This window comes from Sarcophilus harrisii, chromosome X, assembly GCF_902635505.1.
Source record: "Sarcophilus harrisii chromosome X, mSarHar1.11, whole genome shotgun sequence".
Classification (NCBI taxonomy): Eukaryota; Metazoa; Chordata; class Mammalia; order Dasyuromorphia; family Dasyuridae; genus Sarcophilus; species Sarcophilus harrisii.
Genome location: NC_045432.1, coordinates 66,690,278 through 66,715,024, shown reverse-complemented (window position 1 = coordinate 66,715,024; position 24,747 = coordinate 66,690,278). Strand labels below are relative to the sequence as shown.

Below are 24,747 nucleotides of genomic sequence, written 5' to 3'. Positions count from 1 at the left end.
GGAGTCCTTCCCCAGTCTCCTCTGCCTTCCTTGCTGGAGGTCTTTTGAGTAATACATAGAAAGAGCAGACAATTAGGTACATTAAAACATGAAATAAAAACCAAAAAAGGATATTCTAAGTATAGTTTTTGCATTCTTTTAGTCCCACCCCTGACCCTTAAATCTTTATGTGGAAAGCTAATATATAAAATAAATACAGAAACTTACATTCTGTTATTGTTGGAGAGTTCATTCAGTAAACAGACATCTCTCTATAGTTCCCCAAAACATGATTAAATGGATTTTTCAATCACCCCTTGGTCTACCATATGTTCTAATTTCATGGCCCAAGTATTTTAGTGGGATGAATCCCCTGAGCAAGAGCATACATTCTACTCAGGATCCAGTTAGGAGAAGTATCCCCTACTTATAGTTTAAATGGACTTTTTTTTAAAATCAGTATTTGAGGGTTCATCAATTTACGCTTTTTAAAAAATACCACAAAAACTACGAGACAGATAAGTACCTTCCCTATTTCTTAAAAAGTTCATCTATCCGTGAACCCTATGAAACATGAATATGTCTCATTCAAATTCAAAGTAGAACTTGATAATATTCAAGGCAGATGCAAAGCTTCTGCTCAGTGATAGAGCTAATGACATTACATCTTTTTCTCTTACCTCTGGACATTTCTGGTGACTCGCTTGCCCTCTGTGGAAAAGGGTAAGACCCAAATTTGAATCCCTCGGAGTTACGGTGATACTTGAGAACTAATGTCAGTGTCACAGGAGAACAACTCAGAAGTGATTTCAAAACCTCTCAGTATCTTGTGATTTAAAATTCTTTGGTCATGAAAATTTACCTTGACCTAATAGACTGACATTGCTTTCATTGTTCTTGCACTGGTTACATTCCTCCAAGTGTAACATAGAACTTACTGTTATAGTAAGGATCACATTGTAACAATTTCTTCTTTAAACGCTGTTATCAGGCTATAATGGGGGAGAACTGGACTCATAGTTAAACTAGTACACACTAGTGGAAACTATATGCATGGAAAGTATTTCTTTGAATCTCACAGCATTATGCTAGATATGGAGCCACCAATTAAAGAGATCTTCCCACGGGAAAGAAAATGGGGAAAGAATTTAAAGGATTCTTACATTTTCAACTCTAAAGAGAGTGCCTCCCAAACCATTTGGAGCCATGCCAATCATCAAAATGATGACTCAACCATAGGAACAATTTGATAATTTTTGGAAGGAGCTAACTTCTATAAGAGGGTTGTTCATATCATGTAGTCATCTGTATTTGAAAGAGCTTAAAAATGATTTCTCCAACTCAGAGTACCAGAGAACATCAGTCTGCCACAGTCATATTTGGTTTCATTATGGGAGTCTCCCCTGTGACTCTATCATATTTCCTTATGGCTCACATTCATTAACTTGAGAATTAACAACAAAATGCTCCCTTTTCAGTGCTAAAATTCATCCTGACTATTATTGGGGCATTCACAAAAGAATGTTGTCAGCGGCATGTTGTTTTGGCACAGTGGGATAAGGGAGTGTTGGTGGAAAAAAATAAATAAAACCAGGCTCAAAAATTGCTTCTAGGACTGTGTAAGTGATACGACACGTGAAGTCACCTCAGCTTGAAATTCTTTTAAAGCAGAACCATGACATATGTCATCTTAAGCACTTACAGTTTTAATGCCTTGGAGTAGAGATTAAACAACAAACAAAACATTTCGAAATCAATTTACTTGAAAGTTTGTAGTCTTACCTTTCCTGGTTTCTTCGGCTCTAGTTTCCTCTGAATTAGGATTAAACGGCAGCGAGAAATCAAAGCAAAGAAAAGAAAGAAAAATCAGCATCAATTTGACTTGATCAATGTTATCATTCCTTTAAAAGCATACACACATTTCAATCGTTGCTATTTACTTCCACTTGAGCATTGAGATAGCAGAAAGAGCATTAACGAATATCAGGAGGTGGGGTTCGAGGCCCAGCTCTGCCACCAGCTAGTCACATAACTTGGGTGTCAGTTTCCCCATTTATTAAATGAAAAGTTTGGACTCCAAGTTTGCATCATCTGGCATACTCCTCCTACCCATAATTTTCGGTGATTTATTCTAACAGTGGTATTGCCGATAGAGCATTCAACACCATACTAAATGAGAGGCTCATATACAATGAGACATTTAAAGCTATGAGACCTTAGAGACCACTGAATAAAATCCTTCATTTGACAAATGAGGAAACCACACAGAGAAACTAAGTCATTTGTCCAAAGTCATACTAGCTTCTAGTAAGTAGGCGAGGCAAGATTTAAAAGGTCTTTTTGAGTCTGGGGCAGCACCTTAGCCATTATGCCCTGCTGCCTTCACCTCTGTATCTGAGCTTAGTTACTAATTATATTATTTGTAATTACAGATTTGCCCAATATAGACAGCTACCACAAAGAAATCGATCCCTTGATTAGAAAGCAATGATTCAAATATTTGGACTTCGTTTCTGACTCATGAATATTTTTGAAATAAGAAGGAAAGTAATGGCCATATAAAAAGACAAATCAAAGATGTTTAACACAATTTCATTCAAATCTAAATCACCAGGGCTGGAAATGCTCGAGTTGGAGTTTAACCAAGAAAGCTGTCTCTACAAAGAAAAACATCTCTAAACACAAAAGAATAATTGCTCTTAACATTGCTAGCTATTTTTCCCTCTCAAAATGTCAAGTTCACGATTGGGACCACAGATGTTTTGCCCACTCTGCCATGTACTGTCACACTGACATAGGCAGTAGATGAGATAAACCCATTTCTCTCCATCAGCCTCTCTCCCTGGTTGTTTGTGTCTGAATTCCATCCTGGCCGGAGTTAAGCATGGAACCCCGCCTGCAGGGCAGGGGGAAATTAGGTGGGGAGTGAGAGAGCGATGGGGAGGGATGGACATTTGAAAGGAAAGTGAACAAGATGGTGGATGGAATAGATCCATCTATCCATGCCATATTAAGGACATCCACCATTTTATTCATAGGCCGAACCTTTGTTTTGCTAATGAAATAGCACTACTCTGTCTTTATCCTGATCAGGTAGAAAACTGAAGTAAACACAAATGCACACATACCCCTTAGTTCCCAAATCTGCCATATGGAGGTAGGGGGGAGTAGAAAATGATTCCAACACAAAACATTGAAAAAATATTCCTACAGTCTGCTCACACTAATCAAATTTACCATCAATGATGTACAGCTGGAGGGGGATGCTTCCAGTAATATATTTGATGAAAAGTGTCCCTAGATCTTTAATAACCTTAACATAGCAGAACCTTTCTATTATATGACTGATTATGACTAGAAGAACTCACTAGTGAAAAGGTTTGCAAAGTTCCCTGGTGTTAATTAATGCCAACAGAATAAGAGAATCACAGTTCCCAAGTGGTTAACAGTGGGAAAAAATTCCTTTAGCTAAATTCTCGATATAAGTCTTGTTCTGTAGCACTAAAGAGAGCCTCATTAAATATGTCCTATTAAAGGTCACTGTCCAAATCATATACTAGTTGGGCACTGGGCAAGCTGCCACCCAAAATTGCCAGTGAGTCAAGTGAAGATCTGTGAATGTTGATTATAAATATCTTGGTAAATTATTCAGTGGATTGTCACGAAGTTAATGACTAAGGCATGTTTGGGAGGCAGCATTTAAGTCATGAATGCCATTTCTACCATCTGATCCTAAAGTCCTTCTACAAATAAATCTTTTTATTTGGGCCTTAAACACTCACTTCCAACTTTGTTATTTAACTGGTTGTTCCCCAGGCTTGGATAGCTTTCTTTTCTCCCCCTTGCCTTCTGTCTTTAAAACCCTCCACAAATTTCACCATCGCTATTATGAGATTAAAAAAAAATAATGAGATTGGCCCCATGAAATTGGCCATGATATTTTTGCCTTTACACCTTGTAGGGATGTGCTGATACAGGTCAAAGTCTTTCGCACCCATATGGACATGAACATGCATGTGCACACACATACACTCCCCACACCAAATAAGAGCCTTTCTCATTTGCTATCCTACAGAGACCTAGGAAAATCTGCATGTGGCCTTCTCTGCAGGGCAGTGGGGCAGACATCAGAGATGCAAGAAAACCCAGAGATCTCCTGGCAAGAATGCAAGAATGATAGTAGCAAGGATGCTAGTTTCAAAGCGGTTACAAAACAGAAACACTGAAAGAGACAACTCATATTTTAAAGATAGAGACTATTTATTTTCTGAACTGAAAAATGAGTTCTGGTTGGACCAACTAAAAATCCTTTAAAATACTGTCCACTAAAGAAGGAGCAAAGGAAGAAAGGAGGATAATCGAAAATGCCTAAAAGCTAACACTTAGTGACTTAGCTGCTTCTCTCATATCCCTGTGTTAAGTAGCTTAGTGCTTTCTTATTAACCTCATGGTGTGAATAAATCCCAAATTCTACTACCAAAGGGTGAACGTCTTCCAATCTATCTGCTAATTTCCAAGCTTGAGAGAGCTAAGTGGATGTAATTAATTGATGAAAGAAGGTAAAGGATACTAGATGTAGGAGGCAGAAAGGAGAGAGAAACCATATACAAATGGAATTATGATCTAATTGAAGGAAAACCTAAACTTTTCAGGCAACTCTTCATTATGGCCTTATTGCAGACATGGAAAGTAATGAACAGATGACAAAATATTTTTCATATCTAGATATACAGCAGGTATAGTGTATATGGGCAGCTAGGTGGAACAGTGACTAGAGCACTGGACCTGAAATCAAGAAGACTCATCTTCATGAGTTCAAATCCAGCTTCAAACACTTCCTAGCCGGGTGACCCTGGGAAAGTCACTTTACCCTAGCTGCCTCAGTTTCCTCATCTGTAAAATGAACTGGAGAAGGAAATGGCAAACCACTCCAGTATCTTTGCCAAAAAAAATCCAGATCGGGTCAGGAAGGGCATGACTGAAATGAATGAACAACAAACAGTGAATCTTCATCTGGGTCTCAACAGAAGTCTAGGAAGTCAAGAAGAGGAGGTGGGGAGGTGCCTTCTGAGAAATGGGGGACAGCAGCCTGGGAAAATTCTGAGAGTGAGGAGATGGATTCTCTTGTGCAAGGAACAGTAAGGAAGTCAGTGTCACTGGATGCTGAGTATGGTATTAGTGCTGACCTTCAAGTGCATTTGCTACCCAAGATTAACTTGATTAATGATGAAAATGTGGAATAAAATAGTCAACCCCAGAATACACTACCTTGAATTATCAAATTATGTATTTAAGGATGTTTCATTTTGTCTGTGAGTTTCTGCTCCACAAATGCGTCATGAAACCATTTTACAACTAAATATAATTAGAGTTGCTGTCACCCAGCTGCTGAGTTTGTCAAGCTCCTCTCCAAACTTTGCTAGGCTTGTCCTTGGAGTAGAGGCCTCATCGATTCTCTCCAGGCTTCCCAGACCTTGGCCAAAGCTTCCACTCTACTAGTATCGCTTTCCAGAACCTAAAATCATCTCCAAGTCATGATGGTGAATCAAAGTGAAGTTCATCCATAGTTAAGTTTGAACATCCATAGTTCAAAAAGAAATGATTGATTTGACCTGGCTTCTCCAGCATAGCTTGATTGTTGCTTTATAGAAGTACTAGCATGTTTAGGGACAGAAACACAGATCACATGCCAGCAATTTTCCCTTGGCTTCCCGTCTCTTTTGTTATTTTCTGAGTGGCCAAATGGACCATAAAGTCGAACGCAACTGAAAAATGACTGAACTGAACCTAGCTGCTTTTGACTTTTCTCCCTGTTATCAGCTTAACCCCATGAACTTGAAAGTTTTTGCTGTACATTTGTTAATACTTGGATATGTGATTCAAATAGCTTCACTCTTTTAATCTCTGATGGATTTATCAATATAATTATGAAGTACATTCTATCTGAAAACTCTCTGCCATTCTTGTGAACTTAACGGGGCAATTAAAAGCATTTACAAAGCAACACATCATTCTCAGAGAGCTCATTATCATTCTGCTCTAGGGAGAGGTCCATAATGCAGTGCCTCCTTAGAGCTTGAAGACTGCCTAAGAAGAAGGTCCTTGTGCTGCTTCAGTGATAAATCCTTGTGGATAGGAGCCAAGGAAGAGCTTATTACCACTACTTAACAGCATTTCCATCTGAGGTGGTAATGGATCAGGAAGGAAGATTGGAAGACAAGTACTTTGTTAGTCAGGGATTCAGATCTATGGTTGAATTTCTGTTGGTTTAATAATGACAACTCACATTTAAAGAACACTTTATGATTTACCACTACACTAACATATTCCTTTGGTGTTTTCTAAGTGGCAAAGAAGTGATCCTTGGGTTTACAAAGCTCTAAAGAGCTCAAGCTGGGAGGTTTGGTAATAAGCAATGCTTTTCATCTAAGGAGCTACAAAGCTAGATGCAAAAAGGTCCATTGCTACAAGTCTGGCCAAAGTGATTCGAGAAGATAGAGGCTATGATACTTATCAGCAGAGGGAATATCCATACCTAGGAAATTATAGACTCTTGACCTTTATAATTGACTAAGCACTTTAGAGTTAGTATAAGTGATGTTAGTTGCATTTTCAAAATGAATAAACTAAGGTTCAGAAAGATTCACGAACTTACCCACAAGTTAGAATCAAGACTTTCATTGAAACTCAGGTCCTCCAACTTTAACCTAAGGTATTCTCCATTGTATAAAGCCTGTTGCTAACCAGTGGCTCTTGTAATCTATCTAACATGAAATCCCATTTCTCAAAATCTGATGGTGACCATCTAAAGACTTTTCCTGGACTATAAGGTAGAAAACATACATTTGGGAGTCAATTATTCATATTTTTCAGATGGAAATCTTTTAGTGAGTTCAATTTACTAGATAATCCATGTGCTCAAAGTCATACAACTAATAAGTGTCAAGTGCCTGAGGCTGAATTTGAACTCGGCTTCTCCTGATTCTAGAGCCCATGCTAGCTAGATCTACTGTGCCATCTAGCTGCTCCCTACATGTAAAATGGGAGAGGTACTGGCAATTTTAAATTTAAATATATTTTAAATAGTCATACTTCATGCACCAGTTCCATCGTTCGTAATAAGCTTTCTAGCACTGATATGACTATAAATTGGAGAAATACTTGTCAACTTCTAGCTGAATAATTTTATCAGAGAAATCAAGGCTATACACAAATACAATCATGTAGATTATTCATTCAACCTCATGCCCCCTCCATCTCTCTTTTGCCTCAACTACACAAAATAATTGAGAGATATAATACTCTGTTCAATTAATTTCGACTTTGAATCACTAAATTCCCACATTTCTAGCTATATAGAACTGTACACGAGATATCTTCCTTTTATTCTCCACCAATGATCAACATACAAACCCAGAATTCTTCAAAAAAGGAAAGCAATGATAATGAAAATAATGCTACATTTTTTATTTTGAAAGGTATTCCTTAATCATCTATTTCCCTTTCAAAAATCTGTTTTAGGAAGGCATAAATTCATGAGAATGCAATTAGGTATTTCTAGTTCCTGCTGCTGTTTTTCTTTCTTTTCTTTCCTCTATTCCCATCCCTGTCTTTAAAGCTTATGTCCAAAATTTCATACCAGACAGTAATTTGGCATCGACCAGCGCATTAAATAACAAAATAATGCACTTCTCAAGGTTGGTAAATAATATATTCATAGAAATTATTTTATTCACCACTGAATGCTGCTATATATATTCTGAAAATAAGAGTTTTTAACAGTAAATACTATTCTCAAAAAAGAAAATTATTATTATTTTTATCACACCTGTTATTTTCATAGTTTAGGGAGCTCTTGGTGAGGAACTCAATGTATCCATGACGATTAGTACCTGCTCTGTAATTTATAGTTGTAGAGCTACCTGGGTTACTTCGAGGTTAAGAGGCTGCTTTGGGCAGCTAGGTGGCTCAGTGGATAGAGCACCAGCCCTGAAGTCAGGAGGACCCGAATTCAAATCTGGTCTCAGACACTTAATACTTCCTAGCTGTGTGACCCTGAGCAAGTCACTTAACCCTAATTGCCTCAGAAAAAAAAAAAAAAAAAAAAAAAAAAAAAGAGGCTGCTTTGAATTATACAGTCAATATGTGTCAGTGTAAAACTTAAACCCATTTTCCTGATTCTGTAAGTAGCTCTCTACCCACTTATACCATGCTGTCTCTAAAGTACATTTCAAAAGAAAGCTTTATGTCATGTTTATTGAAGGTATTAACTGGGGAAGATTAGAGGAAAAGGTAGAGGGAAAGAGAAAAGGAAAGAGGGACAGAAGGGAAAGGGAAAAGGAGAAGGGAGACAGCCATCGAATTAGAACACATTACTTTGTGGCTGTCTAAGACAGTTGCATAGGGCAATGAGATATTAAATGACTTGCCCAGGGTCACAAAGTTGTTGCATGAAATCTGTTATATCTGCCTCTGTATTAGGAAAACTCTGTAACTAGCTGTCATTCAATTATCTCTTGGGTTTATTAGCACAAGAAAGAAATCTTGTCTTTCTCATTTTTAACTAAGAAAAAAAAATCTAATGTATCTTTTTGCAAAATAAAAGGGGATCTCATTTCCAGTTCTATTTGACAAACATTTGTTAAACTTAGAAGGTGATCTCCCCCTAAACTTTTTTATCTTGTACGACTGAAGTGTTTGCCTGTGTATCTGTGTTTTCAAAGCTTTGGGTATATTCAAGTTCAATGAAAGCACTGGTTAAGGTAGACAGGAGTTCTCATGGCTTAGAGAAGTATATTTCTTCATTCAGCCTGGAAAGGTTGGAGCAGAAACAAGAGAATGACATCACTCTATGACCCTGTGAACAGATACACAGCCTTGTCTAGGCAGCAGGTAGCACAGAGCAGTGTAAAGAAGGCTGGCTTTTAAGCTGGAGGACCTAGGTTCAAATGAAGCTCTGCTCTGCCACTTGTGTGTCTTTGGGCCCATCACTATATTTTCTTGGGCCTCGGTTTGCTTGTCCATAAAATGGGGGTGTGATGGTCTCTAAGGTTCTTTTTAGCTCTAGGTCTTTGAGCCTTTCATTGTGTGGTCAAGGTCAAGTGATTCTCAATTATAAAAGTTTATAGGAAAAGAGATAATGTACATGATGATACCTTTATGTGTTTGCCTTAAAGATTTTCGCAACTGTCTGTGACACTGCTTATGAATAATTATTATTCTTTGTGAAAAGTCACACTGAGTGTGCATTACACTTTTTCTCTGAGAGCTTATAGAAATTCACCAAGAGAGCATCAGAGAATCAGAGTGGCTAAAAAAAGGTAATGAACGGGACAGACAAATTTATTTTATTAACTTCAAACAAAGGGATGTGAACAAGTAATTTCAATGCTCTGGTTTACTCATCTGTGAAATAAAGATAATAACATCAACCCGATTCATTTCTCGGGGTTATTGTCGAGAAAGTGACTTCGAGACCTCAGAGCATTATAGACATGTGGTAGTACCAGGAGTTAGTAGCAGGAGCCTTTCCTCCTTGTCCCCGTAAATCCTTACCATTTCAGATCATCAGAAAGATTGATATAGGTTATAGATGAATGATATCAAAATTAAAATTGTATTACTCCCTCTGTATAGAGCTCCAAGATGACTATGCTATGATTTTTGAAAAACAGATAGTTCCTATGCATTTTATTGGTATGTGCCCCAGGTAAATCTCAACTATAATTTTATTTATTTCCATGTTAGTACTACTCTGGTATAAATAATAACAGCTCATTGATAATGGTTATCACCTGTGTTTGCCTTTCTATTAACTCCCCCCCCCAAGTTATTTATTTTTCAGCTAACATCCCTGAACTAATGATAAGGTTAAGCCGTTCTCTAATTAAGTCCCTGAAGTCTAACTAACTTGGTACTATTTATTGTTTATTTCCCAGGTAGAGGCTTCAATATTAAAACTCCTCCTTCTGAGATCACTTTATTGTTTCTTCAATTGAGCATCTAGTTAGCTATTGACAAATTCCCCTCCGTTTCATCAGTACTATCAGTTTTTTCTAGTATTTGCCTTTTTTCCTTTCTCTGACACTTCTAACTTCAATAATAAGTCATCTGGCAAAACTAGACATCACAATGAAGCTAGGATTATTTTCCTCAGGTGAATACTCACATTATTATAGCTTTTGAAGGCTTTCAAGCCCTTACACTAACAACCCTGTTAGGTTGGCTGTAGGTATTACCATTCACATTCTACAGATGAGCACAATGAGGCTGAAATCTCTTCAGTGATTTGCCTAGGGTCACAATGGTAAAATTTGAATTCAGATCTCCTCTAATCCAAGTTCAACACTCCTTCCATTATACCTTATAGTTGCCTAATTAGAATCCCCTATTAAAACAAAAGTGTGTCGAGTGCAGAGACTGTTTCACTTTGTAAAATATTCTATTCTCAGAATATTGCGGAGTATCTTGCAAAATGAAGGGTTAAACACTCAATAAATGAGATTTTCTTTTAATCATTCATTCATTCGTTCATTCTGTTCAGCAATCAAACTGGAATTCATTTGGTAGCCTGGTTGCAATTATATGTTTCGGTTCCATTTTTACAAACTTAGTAAAACAGGAACTGTTCAGATCCATTTTGGTAGAGATTTTTAGACATTCAGAAGAGATTAGCTGCATTGGTGGTGCATGTATCAACTGAATAATTGGGATCATAGTCATCATTTTCCCCTTTAATACCATTTGTCGTTCAGTCATTTTTCAGCCATGTTCAGCTTCTTGGCAAAGATACCGTGGTTGACCATTTTCTTCTCCAGCTCATTTTATAAATGAAGAAACTGAGGCAAACAGAGTGGTCAGGGCCACAGCACACATTAGATCTAATTAGATTAGATTAGATTAAATCCTGAAGCAAGATTTGACCCCACAAAGATGAGTCTTCCTGACTCCATGGCTAGCACTCTATCCACTGTACCACTTAGTTGCCTCTTCTTTACCATAAACAAGTACAGATTTAGCCACAACACATCTGGAGAACTCAGGAGGAAAGGAGTATCAAACTGGGGTACTATTTTATATTTGATAGTCTTCTTACTATAGATGAATAAGCATAGCCTTCTATAACCAAACAAAGTGTAAGATAGATCACTGAATTTTTAAGGGATCCTATATGTGAAGAAAAGAAAAAAAAAGAAAGAAAGGAAGCATATCACTTATTGGACATTGCTTCAGTCAAATTGAGACCTGTCAAAGACCTGAGCTTAAAAAGGCCAAGGTCTCCCACTGTGTGCAGGGCCATCTCTAGTCATCCTGATCTCCATCTGGCCACTGCAGGAGAAGGAGGAGAAAATGAGGCAGGTGACCTGGCCCAGCCAAGTCTCACTCAAATCCGATTCACTTGGATGTCATGACATCACTTCCCCAAGGTCATGGTCCTCTTCCAGAAAGGGCAAACAACAAGAATCAAACAAAGGAAGAAGGACACACATTCAGTAATCTGTGCCACTTCCTATTGCAAGCAAATCTACCTTTCTCACTGGTCTAAAGAGCAGAGAAACTAGGAAGAAAGGCTCACAGGTCCATAGGCTTTTAACTAGAAGGGACCTTGAGGGGGTCATCCAGCCTAACCTCCTCATTTTACAGAGGAGGAACCCGAGGCACGCACAGGTCATATGATCCTCTACTAAATTATATGCCATGATATGTGTCAAAGGATACAAAGCTCTTCTGGTGCTCAACGTGAAAAACACAACCTTTAAGGACAAAATACTGTTAAAAAATCTTTTTCTTGCTCATGTGTCCAGGGCCTGTGCTTATTTTGGTTTATTTTGCTTGTCACCTGAAAATGGCTATGTTTTTGTCTCTCTGACATTCTGAGATATAGTGATATCTCCATCGATGAATCCTCTGACAGCAAAGCCATTTTGTTTGCTTGGTTGTTTAAGAAAAAAGAATTTGGGACAGATAGGCAGTCAGAAAAAGATCTGGTTTTCTCAGTGCTGGGCACTGCCATTGTTACAGAAATAGAATCCTGTACGTGACTGGCTATGCAGGGGTCCTCAAACTTTTTAAATAGGGGACCAGTTCACTGTCCCTGAGACTGTTGGAGGGCCGGACTCTAGTCAAAACAAAAACTTTGTTTTGTGGGCCTTTAAATAAAGAAACTTCTTAGCCCTGGGTGATGGGGATAAACGTCCTCAGCTGCCGCATCTGGCCACAGGCTGTAGTTTGAGGACCCCTGGATTGGGAAGGATGATACATCTGGGGCAGTCACAGCCCCGTTTTCTAAGTTTTGAGTTAACATCGATCAGATAATGACTATTATGTCCCTGAAAAAAAGATGGAATATTCTCTCCTAATGGGTCAGGTTACCTTAATCTGCTTTGCTTGAAAGAAAAAGGTCAGCGATCCCAAGAAATGAAGTCAGATGGCCAGCTAGGTCATATCCCTATGCCTCAGATATAGTTTCTCCACCTTATTCAGTAACTGACAATGAACTATGCTATTGGAATACATCTCCTTTACAAAAAAGAGGGATTACTATATATTTCTTACCTCTCAGAGAATTTCCAATCACTTAGTAAAAAGCAAAGCTATGGCAAAGATTTACAGCCAGTAGTAATTAGTGATATGCGTTAATATTTACCACAGGTCAATGTAGATATCCCCCAGCCTGTCAGTTTTTGGTTTTACTGAAATGAAAACAGTCTTCCTGAGTGATCCAAAAAGTCCAGAATCATCAAAAACTCCATTAAAACTGCATAAGATGGGGCCTGCGAGGTATTTTAAAAGATATTCTGTTTCCCTAGACACCAGCCCAGCTCAGGCAGGCACTTCCCCACAATTTAGCTCACAAATTGCCTTCAGGCTTTCAACCTTAGGCTTTTCCCACTACTTTTTATGCATCAGCTAGACAGACTGGGGGGTGATGGGGGCGCTCTGCTTGTCCACAGTGGAGTGCTTATTTTCTGATTTCAGCCCAATAGAAAAATACCAAAGCTTTCATTTATCTCTAGCTAGATTTACTTTGAGTTCTGTGGGAATCTGCAAAGAGCTGGGACTATGAATAGGAAAGGCTGGCAACTGCTTAAGGTGGAAATTGCAAATGAACTCTCTTTAAAAGTACTTTTTACAAATACACACCATATTTATTCTATAAACATTTCTTTGCATGCTGGAGATTATGTGTTTTATGCTGACTTATCACGGATGGTCCTAGACCTAGCATTGGAAGACAGCTCAGGGACCACAGAGTGTAACCTTCCCATTTTATGGATGAAAAAAAAGTCAAAGTCACACAGTTAAGAAGGTGCCAGAGGCAGTCTTTGAACCCGAGTCCCCATATCCTAGAGCCAGGACCTTTTCCCCTTACCATACTGCCTGACTGGGTTATAATTATGTGAGAATGAAAGCTTAAAGCCTCAGCTAAATAGTAACACCTATGCAATGTAACTTGCCTAAGGAAGACCAGTTAGTTATCTTGGGTCCGGCACTGTATATAGGTCATTTTACTTTGACGTTTATCTGCTTTTTGAAGAGAGAAGAGGAAGGGGAGGAAGGCATAATAGTATAATAGGAAGATCTCAAAACTTCGGAAGTAGAAGAAATCTGGGCCTAAATGCCATCAACAAGATTTTCTAGCTACGTAATCATAAGCTTAGGTTATTTTGGCCTATTAAATAGACTGTTTCCTCCCCATAAAATGGGGTTAATAATTTAAATAACAATCTATATTACATTTTATATATTTTATAACTATAATACCATATGATGATGATAAAAATAATACCCTCACAGTTTTGTTGGGAGGAATAAATGTAATAATGAACACCAAAGGCTTGTAAACTCTGAAGTGCTCTATGAGTAAGAGATGCTATGCTTTTTGGAAACTAATCTGTGAGACCTGAGAGTGGGTGACCCTTGATTCCCAATACTGAGGCAATACTACTAAGCCAAGTTTCAAAAATGGAAGCTATCAAGTCCAAACCTAGGAGCTACTTCTACAAATATATTCCCTGTACAATTGTTACACATATACAATCAACGAAATGCAGAACTAGAGCACGATCAGTCGAGTGTCCTTGGGGTGGAAAGAGAAGAATTTCAGATGTTTGATTCAACCAGAAAATAGAGACAAATAGAACCAAGATGACATTATTGTTGCTCAATCATTTTTTTAGTTGTGTCTGACTCTTTTTGACCCCATTTGGGATTTTCTCACCAAAGAGACTGGAGTGGTTCGCCATTTCATTCTCCAGCTCTTTTTACAGATGAGAAAACTGAGGCAAACTGTGTGGAGTAACTTGCCTGCAATCACACAACTAGTAAGTATCTGAGGCAACATTTGAACTCACTTGTTCCTGACTCAAGGCTCAGCACTCTATCCATTGGATCACCTACTTGTCCGTAACATAAGATTGTCACAAGATAGTCACCTCCCAATATCAATAGTCTTAATTGTTTTAATCAAAATAAAATTCAGTCAATGAATAATATCTACAAGGAAAGTAAGAATTTATTAAGGGCTTTAAATGTTTCTAATTCTACTGAGACATAAGATTTAAGGCATAACATTTAGTATGAAATAAGGAGTGTAACCAAGATACTGATTTCAGCACCCTAAGTTTAGAATATTGATCCAGATGGCCTCTTTTATCACATTAATTCTAATTATAGCACATTTGAGTATGATTAGCTTTATTAGTAGAAATAAGCTCTTTCAGCATAAGGACACAATAATTAATAGAAATTTTGAGGCCATTCCTTTGGACAGATAAGACTAAAGTCCCTATTTGACCACAGGTCACAATTATTAAGTGATTAATGAAATAGTACTCACCACATTTTTCTTTACATTTATCCATTTGGCTAAGAATTAATAACCATGCACCAAGAATAAACAAACAAACAAAAAACTCTTAGAGCTGCTAGTCTATAGCTGGTAAAACTTAACCAGAGAAATCATACTTGATACAAGCCAGAATAAAAGTAAATCACAGGAGCTGAACTATCAGTCTATTACAGGTTTAAAAGAACACCAAGCTTCCAATTAGGGGCATCCCATCTTTTGTCTTTTGGAAGAATGACAACTTTTGCTACTCCAAGTTCTAGGAGAACAAGGATAAGTGAAGTTATAGCTTTTCTAATAATGCTACCTAATACTATTTGCATAGCATCTTAATGAATTACTTTTCCTGTCTTATTAATTATCTCTCTTGTCTTTTTTATCAATTATATGTTATGCAATATTACAATAGCAGTGTTTCGCTACCTTGTTTAAATAATACTTGGACACAGCATGGGGGGAAAAAACTTCCTCTATCATTCATCAGAACCCAAATCAAGTCATAGGTAAGAGGAACATGATTAATGTAAGTAACTTACATCATCACACAATTAAAATGTATCAACCCCCCCCCCAAAAAAAAGCCTTTAAGATCACAATCCTAATTACTGAACTATTATGTAATTCCTCACAACAAGCTTGGGGGAAAGGGCATTGAAGCTTAACTATCCCAGATGAGGAAACTGAACATCAAAGGAAGTGACTTGTCCACAGTTGGACAGCTGTTGAAAGACAATCTCATTTTGAACTCAGAACTTTTGCCACTAAGACTAGTACATGTAATTTGCACTAGCAAATTATGTTAATCAAAAATGAACTAATACAAGACAAATAAAAGAGATGTACATTTAGATGAAAAGAAGGAAGCTGTGCTAAGTGGTTGGGAGAGTGGATTGTGATTTTAAAATTCTCATGAATTATAATAAGATTTTTCTTAATAAAAAAGTTTGTTTCCTGGACTGTAAGGATCATTTAGAATATCTTGGTGAGATAATGAGGTCTTTCTGGCACAGAGGTAGCTATATAAAACTTAATTTTTAAAAGAGAGGTCTTAAGGTCCATGGGACCTAAGTGAGCAGTGTTTTTATTAAAGAAATAAATTTGCCATCTCTTAGAAAAGAGATGTTATTTGGAAACAAAAAATTAGCTCCCTATAGAATGGAATCCTACTGGGCAGCTTTTTTTGTAGGTTTTGCAAACTTTCAAAACACAGTAAACTGGTCATACTCTATACCCATTAATGATTCCCTAAAAAAGAAGAAAAAAAATGAAGAAATTCTGCCATTATAGCCCTGCCATTCAACTTTCATGTGGCATTAATGTATTAATACACTGTGCAGATGATTCTGCCTTTCATAAGTCACTGCATAGACCTTAGAATTTCTTTATTTCCAATTGTTTTGGCAGTTTATTTGAGAAAAAAGAAAAATAATATCATATATCTCTCCACATTTTTTTCAAGTCCACATTAATCTCTGTTTGTCCTCAATAATTATCATTCCCAAAAGGTCTTTTTAAAATCATACTTAGCAAGATGGCAATAATTTATATAAACTCTGCCCAAAATGTGATTTGACTTGTTTATGCCACTGTTTTAATTTACAATTAGACATATAACTCAAAGTCAATGCAACTTTACCATGACTTTTAATGTGGATTCCCATGTATAGACACATGGATATACATACATTTTTTATTGTTATTGTTCAATTTCAGTTATGTCTGATTCTTGCTGACCCCAGTTGGGGTTTTTCTTGGCAAAGATACTGGGGTAGTTTGCCATTTCCTTCTCCAGCTCATTTTATAGATGAGGAAATTGAGGCAAACAGGGTGAAGGGACTTGGCCAGAGTCAGACAACTAGTAAGTATCTGATGGCAGATTTGAACTCAAGAGGAGTCTTCTTGACTCCAGGCCTCCTACAGTGTAACCTGACTGTAATACACAAACCAAACAGCATTTTCCTTAGAATGGTCTGCATTAAATATATAATACAAATACACACATGCACACACACATGCACAGATACAAACTCTTTATTTGTAACTTCCAATTTCATTGCTGAGATGTGAAAACAAAATACAGCAACAAACTACTTGGCATTGAACTGCGGTTGTCTGACCAGAAGACAATTTAGGCCCACAAATGAATATCAAAAGGCAAACATAGTGGTCGAAAAAATCTCCTAGACAAGAAAACGCATAGCTTACTCTATGGCGTCTCCTAAAAATTGGCCATATAGTTTTTCATCAACAAAGCCACAAATGTATCAGGAAGGCATTCGAGCTTGGAAAATGAATCTAACACTTCTAGAAAGTTGAATAGTTATTTAAATGCAAGCTTTAAAATTTGACGGGCAGAGAGTTAGTTCTAACTTAATAATTATGATCCTAAAGTCTATTCTCACTGGAAAAATAAAAGGTCTCACTTATTCAAATCAGGTGTGATTCAACTGATCCTGTGCCAGAGAATGCAGAATTGTGGACAGGAGGATAATAGATTTTAGTTCAGTGAATGGGCAAAGGCCTGTAGGGAGGGTTACATGAAACTGTATGTGTAGACAGTTAAGTAAGTTAATATATGAGCTGCGGGGTCAAATTTTTCTTCAGCTGTCTGGAAATCTACTAATGTGTACTCCAAGTAATACAGAGGTGCTCAGTTACAAGAAGGTCATAAAAATGTCTTTAGAGTTTAAGGCAGTGAATGGTATCATTTCAGCTGAATTGTTCTTGCACAGTCTCTCTCCTGATGCAGTTAGAGTTAATGGGAAGACTTGCTTAATTGGATGTCAAACCAAATTTGTCACAGAAATGACAAATAATGTGCAAGACTGATTTAAAAATCAGTCTATCGCTTACATACCAAACAGGTTTAGACACTTATATATGAATAACACCATAACAAGGTTAGCGCTTACTCTGGGGGACTTGTATACTATACTCTATTTGTCAATTAACTATAAAGTGGAAAAATATTGAGTGGGAAGTACCAATTTGAACAAATATTAAATCTAACAACAACCACTCACTCTGTATTCTTGCTTACTACAGATACTATTGGCAAAGTATTCATTTAATCAACTCTTGCCCCTAGTTCTATTCTTTGATATCTGCATAGCAAATGAACGACAAGAAGATGGCTAAGTGGCCAATCTTCAAATAAATGGTCCCAAGTGGGTTGATATGAAATAATTTTCAAGTAGGCAGCTAAAATAATCACCTCCAAAGGCATTTATCCAGAAACCATGTCAGGGCTGGGGATAGCTGAGGAATGAGAGTAGAAAACAGAATCAGGACTACAATGTTAGTATCCATTATGGGCTTGCTGATCTTGAACAAGTATATTTAGGTTCAATAGGCAGAGCCATCAGAAATATCAAGTTCTACAAATGCCAGCTGAGACCACATACTCAAAACCAGAGTTTCCATATGCGTAGAGGAGAAGCTGGTTTATTAAGATAGCGTCTACAGTGGAACAGTGTGGGACAATACACAGGACCGCAAATGTATGTAAATGCCTAGTACAATTCAATCCAAAGCATCCCTGTAGCAGACACTATACTAGGAGCTGGGGATATAAAGAAAGGAAGAAGCATGGTGAGGGTTCAAGGGAAATTTAGTGAAGTCCTAAAAATAAGTTTTAGGAGGAAATGTCAAGAATTCATATTCACTGAGAAAGCTGAAAGAACACTGAATATCTGTAAGAGAGATTATTAGATACAGAATGGTGGTAAACCATTAACCTATGATCTGAGCTGAATAAATAGCCCCAAATTAAAGTAGGCAAAATTTACGTGAAAGGGAAGAATTCTCTGCCCTTCAAAGTTGCAAATGTCAGAAATGAGCTATGTACTAGAGTGGATAAGGCACTGGACTCGGGGAGACCAGGCTTCTAGTTTCAAGTCAATTAACTGTGTGACTCTACTGTTGCTATGCAGTCATTTCTGTTATGTCTGACTCTTTGTAACCACATTTGAGGTTTTCTCAACAAAGATAATAAAGTGGTTTGCTATTTCCTTCTTCAGCTCATTTTACTAATGAGGAAACTGAGGCACACAGGGTTAAATGTCTTGCCCAGGATCACAAAACCAGTAAGTATCTGAGGCCAGATTTGAACTTAAGATAGATGAGTCTTCCTGATTCCAAGCTTGGCATTCTATCCACTGTGCCATCTAGTTGACCCCCCCCCCCACATCTTTCTTCTTATGTCGCCATCAAATGAATAACTTTCTTTGACAGATTATCCCATATAAAGGAACTCCAAGACCATAAATTTGCAAGAAAAAGCAAGGAAATAAGTATGATCCTATTGAGAGAACTTATTTCCAAATGTGGAAGCAAGGTGTGGTACCCTCCAAGTAGACATGCCCTCTATTTCTCGGTACCAAACTATGATGGTAACCTGAGCTGAATCAATATCACACTAGTTATTTGCTGTTTATGTGATTAACTTCTCAGCAGCTGACAAATCACAACCCCCAAGATGAGTCACATGATCACTATCTATCTGGGTAAAGGATTTGCTAGGCTTCCTTGTCTTTATTATGGAAGAAACAAGAAATGAGAAGCCTTTCATGTAAAGCACTGTAAGATTCCAGTTATTCAGTTCTACAATTCATATAGATGCCCTGAAAGATTTCTAATAAGACACCTTTCTTATGGGAGCTCATTTTCTCTTTAGGGACCTATTACCTTGCACTGAGGAAAAACTTATCCTGACAGTGATATTTCTATTATAAAGCAGTAACATGATGAAGGCATTATAAAATAATAGAACTGTTTCTCTAAAAATGTAGGTCTATCACACACTCATTTTGTGGTATTCCAAGATATTCCATTACTCTCCATATCGGCCTCAAACAATATTGGTTTAACTGATTTTCTGGAAAACCAGGAGAGATTATAGTTACATTTCTGGATGGTATTGTATAATATCAGCATTTTAATTAATAGTCGATTTTGTCTTTGGCAGAAAGAAGGTGGAGTTGGGGAAAGAATGTTTTTAGGCTGCCAAAGAAGAGCTAAATGATTCTAGGGAAGTATTTTTATATTGGTGGGCTTCTCGCGCTTCAAATGGGAGGTAGCGGATTATATTATCTCCATGTTATTTTTCATCTAAAATTTTAGCATCTTTGATAGTTTCCTAACCATCTGTCTTGCATATCGGGTCACCTCGTGGCCCCAAGTAATTCACAGGTCTTCTATTATAAGAATAAATTACATTTACATAAGATTTACATAACTTTTTATATACACTTGAGCCCACAATAGAAGGTAGATACCACTCTTATTCCCCACCTTTTATAGATGAGGAAACTGAGGCTCAGAGAGATGAATGAAGTAACCTGAGCATGGTCACCAAGATGGTAAGAATCAGAGACATCACGTGAACCCAGGTCTTTGTGACTCCATGTGAGAGGCACATAACCACTGATTTTCAGGATTACTAAATATATACTCATTCATATTGGGCTGTGTGCAATATGGTCTCTGTTGTTTGTTGACCCGTTATTAGTATTTTGCTCACATTAGTCTCAGGATGATATTGTCTATTACATTTGAACTAAACATATTTCACACAATCCACACATTGATTACGTGGGAAATCTCTCCAAGTTTCATTAATTTGTGCCTAGTGATGAGATTGGAACAAAGCATCAGGAAGGGATGCCAAGCAAGCCTATTGCTGCCATTCTCATCATGCCAGCACCCCAGCTCTTCATGAGGCTTTCTGGTTTTGCTCGCTCTTCTGCAGTTCATCTAGCTTTGAGAGGGTGCCTACCCACAGCACTACTTCCTACCTGGCCTCACTTGCCTCTACTCCATGAAAGCTTATGGGCATATTTCCCAAGGGGCCCAAGACTCTACCACAGCCCCTTTCCCCCAAGACCTTCATTCCAGATTCACAAAAGGAGACTCAAGAGTCATTCCTACAATGACTGAGCAGGATGCCATAGGAATTTTCCCTTTCCTATTTGAAAAGCTGACCCATTAAAAGCAATGAATCAGACCCAGTCGTGGCAGGTATCTGTTGTCACATTAGGTTAAGCTACTTTGTGAGGACCTTACAGTACACAAGTCTCTGATGTCTCTGTATAGCACAGATTACTATTAAGGAAGAGTATATGCTGCCTTCTTTCCTTGAGAAACTGAGAATTAAATAAGTGATTAGATTATACAGATTAGTTAGATCAGTGTAACCAAGGAAATAATGTCAACAGAAAAAGAATCTGTATTCCTTAAAATGTTAAATTATTCCTCTGCTTGTGGCTTTTTAATTAAATTTTTATAAATCTATATACAGGGAGAAAATATTACCTAAGGAAATGTGAGGAGATGGAAACAGAAGTAAGGTAAATTTTGGCAGACCTTAATTTGTACTTGGATTCTGAAACACAGACTAAAATATTCTTACATTTCTGTTCAGTACAATCCAATAAAATGTCTGTTGTTGTTGTTGTTGTTGTTGTTGTTGTTCAGTCATTTCAATCATGCCCAACTCCTTGTGACCCCATTTGTGGTTTTCTTGACAAAGATCCATGAATAGTTTGCCATTTCTTTCTCTAATCCATTTTACAGATGAGGAAACTGAGCCAAACAGGGTAAAGTGACTTGTTCGTAGTCACACAGCTAGTAAGTATCTGAGAACAGGTTTAAACTCAGAATAAAGAGTTTTCCTGACTCTAAGTCTGATACCCTATCTATTATGGTACCACATAGCCACTCCAACAAAATGTTTATCAAGTGCCAACTCTGAAGAAAACACTGTACTTCAATAGTGTCTTCAAGTAGTTGATATTCTGTTGGAGGTCTAAAATATTCAAAGATAAAAACATACAACAGAATTTTGAGAAGGCCGAAAGCATGAATATCATTCTTCTTTCTACTGAATAGGATATCCATTCTACCAATAAAGTCATGGAATTTGTAGAGACATCTAGCAATATTTCAAAATAAATATCTAAAAAAACTATATATTTCTAAATGAGTTATACCGTACCCTTCTCAATCTTGGACATTCGAAGAAGCATCTGTTTTTTGTTTTTGTTTTTATCAACAACACATTGCTTTCCTTTGCTTTTAAGTACTCATCAAAATGGCAAACCAGTCTAATATCATTGCCAAGAAACCTAAATGGAGTCAAGAACAATTGAACACAAGTGAAAATGAACAACAAAAACAAGCTGAGCAAGCAGGAGAAGAGTTGGATTCCTCCTAGTGGGAGCGCTGGTTCTCTCTAAAAACCTTCTAAATTTGTTTTTGCAAAGGCTGGCCTCTTTCTTCTCACCTTTCCCTTGAGGAAGAGGAAACTCAAAAACTCTCCTTGAAAGGTTACATACAGCCCTGTACTCACAAACTATAGAAAAAAACAAATAAATATTGCCATTTTCTGTATTAATGATGATCAAATTAAGGGCAATATGGAAGAAGCAAGGAGAATTCAGAGCTGTTTCTGAAATAAAAGGGAAAAAAAATCAAAGTTGCTTCTTGGGGTTTTCCTCAATATAAAGATCCCCACTGCTATTGTCTACACCTCCCAACCTTCCCTCATGAAAGCCATGCTGTGTTGAGGTCAAGGCAAACCAGACTAATTGGCAGAAACTGTGAGGCAACTGGTAATAGGATTGCTTCTGTCACTGAAATTCTAAGAGAGGCTCCACAGCTTGGAAGCAGCACAACCCAGCTGTGCAAAGCCTCAGGAAGGCTCGAGGTTACCTTTGAAAATTCAAGGAATCAATAGGAATTCATCATGTTCAGTAATCTGTCAAAGAGGTGAACTAAGACCTAACTTGAGAAGGAAAATGGGAGCATTTTGTGTTTGTGTTTCTTATTTGCTCTAGTGGCCATGTCTTTGAAATGCTCTTATCTTCAGTTTGGGAGATTTATATAATTTGTGGATTGCTTTTACTTTTTCCAGTAAAGCAACTAATCTATACCTGTGTGCGTGTAATCCTTTTTCCCTCATAGTTGCTTAGGGTTAGGGGTCTAGTAGGATTTAGGATTTGATATTTTTGTGATTCCTAATCTATACAGTTTTTGAAATGATCATCTTACCTTCTAAAAACAAGCAAACAACATTAGCTGCATGGATTTTTCCATGACCCACTTATGAAAGTAGTTGTATTCTCTATTGCTAAGTGAAATTTTAAGAAAATTACATTTTTAAGGAAAGCAAGAAAGTAAAGTCATATACCTTCTCTATGCAATAGGAGAAATGAGACCTTTTTTAATCCTCCAAGTGGCTTCACAAAGGAGATTACTAAAAGATTTTTAAAGTACCTAAAGATTTTAAAAAGCTAAAATGATAATGAGAATATTCCTGATGAATCTTCAAATACATGATAAAATTATCTGATATTTCAGATTTTATGCTTGCCAACATTTTAAGGGGATTTAGGTGCATGTCATCATATCTTAAAAGTATAGAAATCTGCCTGAAATCAGTAGGAAAAGGGAACATATTTATTTCCTGTGTTCAAACAGGGTAGCCTTTAAATTACTTCCACAGGATTTATTTGCAAGAGAACTAATCTGAGGGTACAAAGGAGTAAAGCAAATAACACTCCCACTTCCTAGAAGATTATTGGATTTTCTGAATTAGTCTGTCTCTTCAGTAGTTAGCTTTAGTGATATTGTTTCTTTTTCTGCTAGGAAATTGCATAAAATCATGACAACTCTTTCACCTAGTCAAAAAGTCTAAAGAAATATTTCATCCGTAAATTACAAAATATTTAATAAAGAACAAATATACAACAAAAATGTACTTGAAATGAGACTACATTCAAATGATTTTATCACTCACAGCATCCTGGATTTGTTAAATGTCATGCTCTCTTGAGAAAACCAGTAGATGGTGTAACTCTACTCTGCAGTGTCAAACACAATCATGTACAAGGTACTATATTCATGATGGAATGATTATTTTTCATAGATCAGAGCAGACTGCTTTTCATTCAACTGTGTATATGTGTAATTTTGATTCTCTTTCTTTTCTCTACAAAGGAGACTGACTTTTAAACAGGCAATGGAAAGAACAAAAATGCCTATAAGGGAGAGAATCAGCTCTCATTCTACCTAAGAAGTAAAAAGATATTAGGAGAGCACTAGATTCCCTTGATAAATCCAAGCCACCTGGTTCAAATGAACCCCATGCTTAGATGCTGAAAGACCTAGGCAGATATGTTTGCTGATTCACCATCAGATTGCTGTTAAAGTAGCCACTGACTAGAAATATCATGGAAAATGGCACCTGAACTAAAAAGAGTTTTTTTGTTCAGTCATTTTTCAATCATGTCTTGTTATGGGCCAGAACTCTTGTACTTAAAACAAGGCTTTCTTACGAGGTGTTAAGTAAGTGGAATTGATGAGACGATGGTTATCTAGTTTAGCATACTGATTAATAGTTCTCTAGTTCAGTACATGTACTTAGTACTTAATATAGTTCCACAAGATTCACACCTATGATAATGGAGTATATAACAACCAGCAAGGACTTCCAAGATTCATTCCATCTTCAGTCAGGCTCCTGGTGGCTCTCCTGGGGGACCAGAGGCTTGGATTCAGAGCCAGAGAAGACAAGAAGATTGGAGGCGGGAGCTCAAGCTCTCAGAGTCAAGGAGAGATTCATTTCCATCTCCATCAGCCTCTTGGTGGCTGGTCTGGCCTCCTGCTTCCCTCACTGAAACCAAGACTCCTGAAAGGCTTTCAAGAAAGCTACCTGGGCCCCAGGCAAGGAAATTAGATTGTGAAGAAGATAATAAAGGATTTGGACTTTAATACCTGGCTATTCTTGTGGTGATTACTCTATTGAAAAGAAGGCTGCTCCAAGACCTCTGGAAAACCCAGCAAGAACATTAAATGTCTGACTTGTTGTGACCCCATTATGGGTTTTCTTGGCAAAAATAATGGAGTGGTTGACCAGTTCC

The 24,747-nt window shown here is 37.3% G+C and overlaps 1 protein-coding gene across 9 annotated transcripts in view; it reads right to left on the bottom strand.

The window, feature by feature from the left end:
• The window catches only part of LOC100919025 (protocadherin-11 X-linked), a 559,214-nt gene that overhangs the window by 279,124 nt on the left and 255,343 nt on the right, over positions 1–24,747 (bottom strand). For all 9 annotated transcript variants that reach the window (XM_031944703.1, XM_031944704.1, XM_031944705.1 and 6 more), the window contains one exon: positions 1,762–1,791. In XM_031944703.1, the coding sequence (XP_031800563.1) occupies positions 1,762–1,791 (30 nt within the window). The remainder of the gene's footprint in view (positions 1–1,761; positions 1,792–24,747) is intronic.